The sequence below is a fragment of the Prunus persica genome, chromosome G4 (assembly GCF_000346465.2).
Source record: "Prunus persica cultivar Lovell chromosome G4, Prunus_persica_NCBIv2, whole genome shotgun sequence".
NCBI classification, from domain to species: domain Eukaryota; kingdom Viridiplantae; phylum Streptophyta; class Magnoliopsida; order Rosales; family Rosaceae; genus Prunus; species Prunus persica.
The window spans coordinates 16,280,796-16,291,986 of NC_034012.1; the positions used below are offsets into that span (position 1 = coordinate 16,280,796).

Consider the following 11,191-nt stretch of genomic DNA (forward strand, 5'->3'; position numbering starts at 1 on the left):
GTTGACAACAAGTGTGCTGGTGAATAATAAGGGTCTAGCAGAACCCTTCTTGTAATCTGTTGTAAGCACTTATTGTATTACTTCTTTAAAGAGATTAATTGAATCAAATGAAAGTGAAGAACATTAATTTCATGTACTTGTTAATCTAGTATATGCCCCTATGACTTTTGGGTTAATTAGTTCTGTGCTTCTTTGTTGAAAAGTTAATGCATGATAATGCATATCACTTTATCATCGTTATTAAATAGTAAACATGCATGCATTTTATAATAAATTTGGTACCTGGATGTTTCAAGTTGTAACCAAAGCTCAATTGGCCAGATACGAAATCAAATTTAAGAATTGTTTAATCTGATAGTTGACGTGACTTACTGTTTATGTTCATATGTTTGGGAAACATTACTGCAATTGAGTGGACAGAGATATGTTTATGTCCATTGGGCCTACTCTCGGAACTTAGCTGGCATGAACAAATTAATAGTTGACTACTGGGCACTTAAACATACCCAAATTTTTTTAGAGGCTATTGATTTTGAGTAGGAATCCCCGTTGGGTCCGGTCCCAGGCTTAATCGGGAAGATTTCGGGGTAAAATTAGAGGCTGGTATGTGAATCTCTAAATTTTTAAAATTCCCTGTCAAGGATGGTATTGTCACTACAAAAAAAAAGTGGTAACAGTCACCATTATTTAGTGACATTTGCTGGGGCGATTAAAGGTTTTAGTCACTAAAAAAGTCTTTTTTGGTGACTTCAAAAATGCCTTTTGTGACTAAAGCCTTTAGTCACCCCAACAAATATCACCAAATAATGGTCACTATTGCCACTTTTGTTTTTTTGAGGTGTTATCCCCTTCTCCAAACCCGGTCTAATAAGGGAAATATTTATTTGGGTAAAAAAACACTTTTGGCCACTAGGGTTAGAGTTGAAAACGATTTTGGACATGGATCCGTTGTCCCTATTTTTCATGTCCCTCCATGTCCCTTTTCTAATTTCTTGACAAGTGTCCACCTACTTAACCCCAAACTAATACTGTTAATTTGTAATAAAATATTTAAAAAACATAAAAACTAAAATCGAAAAACAAAAACCAAGCAGACACCACAACCCCGCCCCACCTCAGCAGCCCCCTGAGCCTCTCCCATCTTCACCATCGGCGAAGCATCCCCTCTTATTTGTCTCTCTTTCCTTCTTCTATCTCACTGCCTCTCCTGAATTTGTTCCTCTTTCCCTCCTCTTTCGTGGTGTGGGTGTGACGAGGAATAGTGTTTCTAAGCAATAATAGTCATAATCTCAAAGTTTAAGTCATAGTGTTTCTAAGCAATAATAGTCTTCAGTCACCATTGAATTCTACGAGGGTTTAGATCAAATCGGCATCAACAAAAATTAACAAATAATATTTCAAGGGTTGTGTGACTTGCAACACTTCGTAGAAAAGATTGGGACAAAATTCAAAGGAGAGATATATATATATATATATATAGAGAGAGAGAGCTTCCATTGAGGGATCCCTCAAATAACTTATTTGAGGAATACCCCTTGTAGGCCCCACTTCGAATTGTATCTCATTCATCCAAACAGTCTATTTTGTAGATACTCATTCAAAGATCATCTCTACAAAAAATCACTTGAATCCGATATCAGTTGACCACTCAATTGAGTTATTGAAATTTTAGTACTTTTTTGAAGCACCGTGTTCATTGATTTTGTAAGACACAATTGGATGTCGAAACGGTTTCCGATTTGTCTAATTTTTTGTAAGGATAATCTATGAATGAAGACCTAAAAAATAGATGATTTGGATCATTGGAAAAAAAAATTGTAAGGTACCCTAAAGGGCGTTCCTCAAATAATTTGAGGGATCCCTCAATAGAAGGGGATATATATATATTTATATATTAGGAGTCTAAACCAGCGGTTTTAGTATTTCCTCTTCAGCAATTGGTGGGCTATGCTTGTGTACTAGTTCTCCAATATCGAATGTGTGAGGTTGATTATGGTATAGGGCAGAAACAAACATACCTTACAAGTGAAATCACATAGTACTAAACTGGAATTGAAGTTCTTTTCTCTTTTTCCCCCCCTTTGGGAAGGATAATCTCTTTAAATTGTACGCAGATGTGTACAAAATGAGTGGTTTTTGTATTGTCTAAAACTGAGAAGGGAAATATTTTTGCCTATCTTTTTGGCTCCTTTTTGTGTTTTCTTATTTGTCGAGGATAATAGAAGGGTTGGTTAGATGAGCATCGATCCACGACAATGTCAACTTAGGCGGTGACCTCTTAGTTGGAATCGAGAGTCCCTTTTTTGTTTTGGTTAGAATGAAAACAAAGTCTGCAGTCGATATATACCTTTAACTAAGTTTCCCTTGTTTTTCTTTCTTTGCATTTGTTTTTCTTCCTTACCGACTAATACGTACAAACATGCATAAGACTTTCAATCTAAATTTCAAACTTTTCTAGAAGTAGAGAGAGAGAGATAGTATATATATATATATTGAGCCATCACTTGCCAAGTCTAATGACACACAAGTAGGACACACACATTAAATGCAAGCTTGACCTTAAATTTTTCTTCCCTCTTACACACAAGGGCCGATTGAGTGAAAATAAAAATAAAAAATTGATTTAGAGAGACCAAAATATTAAAGAAAATTTGATATTTCTCAAAATTTTCAATGTCTAATATATTTTTTTATTAAATATATGTAATATAGTTTATGTAATTAACTTACTATAAATTTATATAAACAAAAACCATAATTTGCAGGGTAGTACAAATATCCACAAATAATTAATACAAAGATAGAAGCATAGTAAGCACGTAAGGTTAATCCAGATACATAGAAAGACACAGTACCGAGAACATCAAGCGCACAAGGTGTATCTCCACTAATTAATAGCCACATAATGCCAAAGAAATTTTTGCATAAAAGCTACAAGACTGCATAAGACAGACATGAACCGCAGTGCGTAAAACTACCAACACAACTGCAACTTTTAAACTCTCGCAAGTAGAACTTATAAGTAAGTACCTAGACTACAAACAAACACCCAACTTACAAGAATTGATGAAATTATTACAACTCAAGAATATATAAACACACAACAAGTGAGTAAAAGTTGCTAAGCCACTAAGCCACCTTGTATGTCTCTAAATTTGGCAACGAAACCACCAGTGCATTGCTACTTCATCGTCACCAAAGATTCCAATGAAAGCCAAATCACAAGGCTGGGTTTTTTTTTTTTTTTGGAGAAAAACTTAGGTTGGTTTTATTACTAGAGAATTCGAATGGCACAATTGCTTTTCAGGTTCTCCATCTTAATTTGTAATAGAAGTAACACATTTAAAAGATTTATTTTTCTAGCTCTCATAAATATGGATGAGGTGAAACCAGCCAAAAGTTCCTCAGTCACACGCTAAACTGAATATCTTTAAACCTTATTACTCTAGGTTGGTAAAAGAATTTTCTCTTTTTAATTCTTTGGTGCAACTCGATCTCTTCTTTATAGTTTTTTGAGAGTCGATCACTTTTGACAAAGTGCCAAGTTGCCAACTATGCTCCTATTTACATTACATTGAATAAAGAAAAAGATAATATAGTGAGGATAGAATAGTTATTATCAGTTATTCTAAAATAAAATAAAATAAAACAAACTAAAATTATCCATATGTTTCTCCCACAATTTTTTGTCACTATTTCTTATTATCTACTTCTCGAGCAATAATTGTCTCACATACAAAGCATTCTAGTAATAGTAATATAAGGACTAATGAACTAATGCAAAAACATTAAGGGCCCTTAATTGAGTTCGGCAATTCAAATCCAAAAATTCAATTGGCAAAGTACAATGTGTGTTTATTTATTTGGGTTAAATATTTTTTTGGTCACTAGAAAAAAATTCAGCCAAATTGGTCACTGTGTTTTCCGAAGTATACAATTTATTGACATTCTGTTATCTTTCATTAATTGCAGTTTTTTTTAAAAAAAAAAAAATAGGAATCACCTTCTGTCTTCTTCCTTTAACTCAACAAGTTATGGTATATTGTGCTATTAGAGTTCAGCAAATTGGGGGAAATCTTGGGTTGAAATCGAAATCGTGAGGCATGAGGAAAATCAAAAGGCCAAACCAAATTAAAATGAAATCAACAACTTACTAATATATTTTGGTGCTCTATCACATTGATTGTGTCTCCTTGTCATCCGAAGTCACAATACAATTCTCACTCAATCGATTCAGGCTTCAATATAATACCCAATTATTCGTGACCTTATACCTCATCATTTCGATTTCAACCCAAAATTTCCCCCCATCTTTAAAACTCTTATAGCACAATAACCTAACTTGTTGAGTTAGCGAGTTAGAGGAAGAAGACTTGAACGTGCTTCTTGGAAATATAAAAATAAAAACTGCACTTAATGGAAGTTAACGGTAGATAACAAAATGTCTAAATTGTAAACTTATGGAAATATTGTGATCAATCTGACTAAATTTTTTTCTGAATGACTAAATTGAATTTCCGTGTAATGACCAAAAAGATATTTAATCCTATTTATTTTTATGAAGCAAAACTCTAATGTTAATGGATGAAAGCTTTACACCTTTTAATTAGCTAAGCACTTTTGATAATCCAGTAAAGTATTTTTCATAATGGGTCAAAGTGTTCAGTTATATGCAAGCTAGCGTTCGAACTTTACCTTTTTTTACCATATATATTTATTATTACTTCACTAGTTGCTGGAGAACAGACCAACCCTTTTCATTTTCACTCTCCAGCCGTACAACACTTACCTACCACACGGTTTGACTTGTCCATGGCCTTCATGAAAGATCAAAGTTGAAAAATCTTTGTGGGAACCCAAATTCACTGGTTGAAGCATGCGAGTTCAACTGATTGGCATTTCAAAATCTCAAAGTCACATTTGGTAGAAAACTTAAAGCATCAATCCAGCCAATTATGCTGAATAAGCAAACATGTCTTATTCAAAGATGATGTCAAAGATTGCTATAAAAGGGATAGCTTTCTCACCATTTCCAACCACCTCACTCACAAAACAAGTTCTAAGAACTACAATTTGTGGCAGAAATGAGAACCTCAGGACAGCTGAGGCATTGCCCTACAATGTTTTATGCCTTGGCATTGTGCCTCTTGGCCACAAGTGTGCTTGCCACTACGCCTTATACTTATTCTTCACCACCTCCACCAAAGCACTTGGAGACCCCTCCAACCCATTACAAGTCCCCCCCACCACCGAAGTATGTAAAACATCCACCACCTCCATCACCATCACCCCCGCCACCCTATTATAAGTCTCCACCACCGCCTTCTCATTCGCCGCCTCCTCCTTATGTGCACAAATCTCCTCCACCACCCACTCACTCACCACCTCCACCATATGCTTACAAGTCACCACCTCCCCCTTCTAAATCACCACCTCCTCCTTATGTCCACAAATCTCCTCCTTATGTCCACAAGTCACCACCTCCACCATCATATTCTCCTCCACCTCCTTACCACTACAAGTCACCACCACCACCATCTCCATCACCTCCCCCTCCATACCACTACAACTCTCCTCCTCCTCCAGTGAAGTCACCTCCACCTCCCCAATATCACTACAAATCACCTCCACCTCCAAAACACTACTAAGCTTTATGGGATTTTAGCGACTTGAACCAGTCCAAATAAGGTCTTCGTTTCGATGTTCCAGCGGTATCACTTCTTTTTCTAGCTTTGTTCTATTCGCAGACAAGTGTGTTTGTGAATAATAAAGGTCTGACAGAACCCTTCGTGTATTCTGTCGTAAGAACTCACTGTATCAATTAGTTTTTTTTTCCTTCTCCTTTTAAAGAAATGAAAGCAAAGAGTATTTCATATACGTACTTGTTTTTATGTAGTTCCTATGCTATTACATAAGCCTTTTGGATCAATAAAATTATGTGTTTCTTCGTGGAAAAGTTAAAGTGCGATAATGTATCACTTCATCAAACATCATAGATAGTTTGGATCTACACGAAAATCCATGAGATTCTATTTTGGGTGACACTTTATAGAGTCCATTTCGCATTTTAGGTTGACAATCAGAATCGTGTATTTCCGAAATCCCATGAAAGGATCATCATTGCAAAAGATAGTCAAATTCGAAATTAGTAAAACATCTAACATTTAGCTAATATTTTGCAAGGATAAATGAATAGTGGGGAGTGCTCGCACAAAGTCTCCATAAATAGTATTATTTGAGAAAAACCTCCAATTGAAAGGGACGTTAAAATAAAAGGAAAAAAAAGAATTTGTCAATCAAAACGCAAAAAAGTGCTTATTTATTACCCATTGAGTTAGCTAGAGTACTAAGTCCGTTCTCTTACACTCAAGTTGGACCTCATTCCCTATAAATTAGATTAATTTAAGGTAATTTAGACTATTCGCTTATATAAAAAAGATAAAGATGATTATTGAAGGTTTGAGGAAGATTTTTGTACTTGTAATATTGTAAAACAATCAGTGTTTTAAATAATTAAATAAAAGTGACCATTTTGTAAAAGATTTAATTAAAGCTCTCATGTAGCAATTTGAGTCCTCCGAGCTAAAATATATTACAATCTTATCCTTATTTGTGCATGCTCTAGGCACTTTGCTGCCGTGTAGTCGAAAACAGAGCAGAAGCATTCTTACATGAATTTTGTGCACATAGTTTTAATGAGATTATACTTAACACACGAGAATATTAAAGAGACCCTAGATAAGTTGTACTTTCAACTATCTGACTTCATATGTTTGTAAAGTTGAAAAGATGATTTGAATTATTGCTTGGTTCCGTGTCTTACATCGAAAAAGCCTAATTACTACACCTAATTAAAAATTGATGGGTAAAGAGTCGCACTAAAGTTGCCCGCCTCTTTGTTTTTCGGTCAAAAAAATGTCTTATGTATCGATAATTTGTAGCTCAAATGATTATCAATTATTTTATATGAAGCCCGAAAAAGGCACGTACCCACCTCAGTCCGAAACATTTTTTAGTTTAATTTTAGACCAAACACTTACTACCTCACGTACCCGCCTCAGTTAGAAATTGTATACTACATTTTTATGAAAGCGCAAGAATTATATAATGCAGAATGTAACTGGGGATGTAATAGACAGACTATCATGAGCTCAAAGTTTTGGATTTCTGGTTTGACTAGTCCAATAATGAGTATGAAAACGATTTCATTTTCTTCTCTGCACATAGCTGTAAAACAATAACTGTTTGTATTACGTATACTGACTATGGAAAATATTATTCTATTTATATAAATATGTTTATGTGTATATATATATATATATATATATATTAAGGGATAAGAATCCCAATCCCATACACGACAATGCACGTCAACTTAGGCGGTGAACTCTCAAATAAAATCAAAGTCTATAGCTGTATAAGTTTATAAACTCCCTTTTTTTCCTTTGGTTTCATTTTCTTCCTCACCTACTAAAACAAACACATGCATAAAACTTGAATATATATTTAACTCATCTACAAGTATCTTTCAGAGCCACCACTTGCTTGACAAGTCAGTCGAGAGACAAATACAGGTGATTTAATCTCTCTATATAGTAAGGCTCCTTTTACTTCATGAAAAAGGAGATTTGGAGATGGGAAATTAATTGCTTTTTCATATTTAGTAAGTTCAGGTATGAGAAATTATTTCATAACCCATGAGAAAGTAGGGGGGAAAGTGAAATCATCCTCTCAACTTGGGTTTTGTTTTCCCTCCTTATGGAAAAGTTTGGGTGGAAACTCAAATTTTGAGTTTTGAGTCCAAAAAGTTCTCCAACTCATATAATTTAGAAGGTGAAAATTTGAGAAATCTCATATTTGGGGTGGAATCCAGTCACAATATTGCCTGGACTCATATTTTTTGTGGGCCCAAAATCTGTTTTTTATTCTTTTTTTCTTGGCTGGAAGCCCACTTGCTGACCAATCAAATCTGATTTGCTGTTGGGCAATGGCTATATTTTGGACTCGTGTATGGGCATGCAAATAAAGCTGGCGCACATTTCAATCTTATTGGGCAATGGCTATATTTTTAAAATAAATCTGATTTGCAGTTTGTTTTTTTTTTAAATGTGAAATTCTATTAAGTTTTGGAATTTTAATTTATTTAAGTAAAAATGTTTAGAAAATTAAATCACGAGTATTGAAATAAAAATAATGTCAAGAAAAAAAAATTTAGAGTTAATCATTCTTAAACAATTTAATAAAGTTGCAGACTTAAATTATGAGTTTGTAAGGTTGGAAGAAAAAAAAAATTTAGTCCTGAAAATACATGAATAGTTGTATTTTTTAGGGTGAAAATTTGAGTTTAACCCCAACATGGTTGGAGATGGCCTTATATGACCCAAATTACACTTTGCGCCATCAACTACAAAATCTTGCAATGTCAAATTTAATTTTTACAAATGTATTCTTTTTGTCCGTTTCATCTAATAAATTTCTATAGCTTTTTTTTTATTTTTATCAAAATGATAATAATAATTAGTTATAGTTAATCCAATGGGCCATGCATATGAATATGAATGCTTGGAAAATGCAAAAGTTTCTTGGTCACGTATGCTATTATTATAATATTAATATGTATATGTATATTATATACAGATATATGTGTATACATATATACAGTCCCCTTTTATTGATGGATTCTTCAAATAATTTTATTTGAGGGACGCCCTTTAGGGTACCCTATAATTTTTTTCTCAATGATCCAAACTATCTATTTTTTAGGTCTTCATTCATAGATCATCCTTACAAAAAATTAGACAAATCAGAAACCGTTTCGACATGCAATTGTGTCTTACAAAATCAATGAACACGGTGCTTCAAGAAAATGCTAAAATTTCAATAACTTAATTGAGTGGTCAAATGATATCGGATTCAAGTGATTTTTTGTAGAGATGATCTTTGAATGAGTATCTACAAAATAGACGGTTTGGATTAGTGAAATACAATCCGGAGTGGGGCCTACAAGGAGTGTCCCTCAAATAAGCTTATTTGAGGAATCCCTCAATGGAAGCTCTCTGTACATATATATACATATACATATGCATATATATAAAAACTATCAAGTCATAGAAAGACGAACACGAGGAAGGTCACCGTTCCAAAGAGAAAGAAAAGGATACAGGAAGGAGCCAGCAACCAACTATCTAACTCCACCGTAGAGCGCATCACCCTCCAGCTACTACGTCAATGAAGAACCCAAGACTTTATAGTTTGAACAAGCTAAATATGCTTAGGTAGAAATTGACTCCCGATTTAGATGCTTCTCTACTGTTATCAAACACAAGGGTCTGGATCCCGCTCTACCATATCTGGAGCGGTATATTTATAACATTTCACCATTCATATCGAAGTGAATATTATACAACATGCATGATTCATATGGAGAACATGGCGACATTCATATTGACAAAATATCAATAATATGGATGACACATATCGAGCATCCCACTCCAACTACAGTGGAGCGGCATACCCTTATGAAGGGCCATATAACATTTATATTTTATACGGTTTATTGAAAAAAAAATTGCCAACATATCGTTAAAGGCATTCCTAAAACAAATTATTTGAAGGATTCTTCAATAGAGGAATATATATATATATATATATATATAGTGGCGGACTCAATCAAAGACAATTGTGGCCAGCTGCCATCTCAATTATGTCAAGATATATATATATATATATCTTGATGAAAAATAATATAAACTATATTTATGACAATTATGAAAAAATATTTTAAAAGAAATCTGAGTTGGAATTGTCAAGACCTATTGGGAGAAGTGATGATTGTTCAAAACAAAGTCGCATAAAAATCAATATGTCATATCTTCATTATGATCATGGCTTACAAATTCGGATTTTAGATTAGAATTCGAACGTTTGTTTCAATGAGACCAACACTGAGTTGTTACTTTGCTTGGCATGCTTGAGTCCAAATGATTCATTTTCTTCTTTTGACAAGCAAAAGCTCATTTGGCTTGCTCAACTTTACCCGAATGATTTTTCTACAGAAGAACTTAAGGTACTTAAAGATCAACTTCAAACTTATATTGATGATATGCATTCCAACACCAACTTTTTAGGATTACAAGGTATTGCTACTCTTGCAAAAAAACTAGTTGAGACAAAAAAGGACAAGCCATATCCACTAGTTTATCTTCTCATAAAATTGGCGTTAACACTTCCAGTTTCAACAGCTTCAGTAGAAAGGGAATTCTCTGCTATGAACGTCGTGAAGAACAGAATGCGTAATTGAATGAGAGACCAATGGATGAATGATTGCTTGGTAGTATATCTTGAAAAAGACATATTTAATAATACTAATAATGATCTTATTATGCAACATTTTCATAATATGAAAAGTCGTCGAGGACAATTGTAAATTTACTTATTAGACATTGCTATTAATATTCAAAGTTTGAAATCTATTTTGTTTGATTATATATTGGTTGAATTTTTTTTTAAGCCCCTAGATGAACGAAAGTCTGGATCCGCCACTGTATATATAAATGGAGAGAGAGAGAGCTGAAATGAACATATGTTTATTCAATGCTCCAATTTATCAATTTCAGGATCTTCAAGGCTTTAATAAATTATACTGAATGAACAGATTTATTCAATTGATACAACAAATTTCAGGGTATGTAACCAAAAATGGCCCACATAAAGAAATCACAAGTAACATATCTCGTGTATGAGTATGACAACAAAATTAAATAATTAAACCATATAATGAGTTGCATGAAAGCTGCAAAGACAACGTCCATGCTAAGCCTCTTATTCTCAAGCAGTTTTCAGGGCGCGCATTTTGATCAGATGCATAGAAGCCACCAGGGTAAAACTCTCTCTTGCAGCAATGATTTGTTTTACCAATCTATAACCTGCAATGCGAAACAATATTCACAATTAAAAAAAAATTAAGAACAGTTAAAAGTTCAATAAACATGATTTCTAGGAATAGGAGTTAGAGAAATGTATGCATAAACTTCTAATTAGGTCACACCCTTACATGAAGAGAAGAGAAATTCAACTTGTTTAGTAATGAGTGGGTGGTGGAGGAGACGCGTAATCATATGGTTTACGAGGTGAAGGAGATGGTGGCGGCGTGACTTGTAAGATAAGAGGAGTGGGGATGGGGATGGTGGTG

At 34.0% G+C, this 11,191-nt stretch overlaps 1 protein-coding gene and 1 long non-coding RNA gene across 2 annotated transcripts; one reads left to right on the forward strand and one right to left on the reverse strand.

The window, feature by feature from the left end:
- Positions 5,026-5,956, forward strand: LOC109948408 (extensin-like). Its single transcript, XM_020561285.1, has one exon. It carries the CDS (start codon positions 5,085-5,087, stop codon positions 5,646-5,648), a length of 564 nt encoding a protein of 187 aa, XP_020416874.1. The 5' UTR covers positions 5,026-5,084; the 3' UTR covers positions 5,649-5,956.
- LOC109948892 lies at positions 10,571-11,185 on the reverse strand. Its single transcript, XR_002271341.1, has 2 exons — positions 11,054-11,185; positions 10,571-10,925 (listed from the first exon to the last, which is right to left on the reverse strand). It is a non-coding gene; the product is annotated as an uncharacterized LOC109948892 (long non-coding RNA).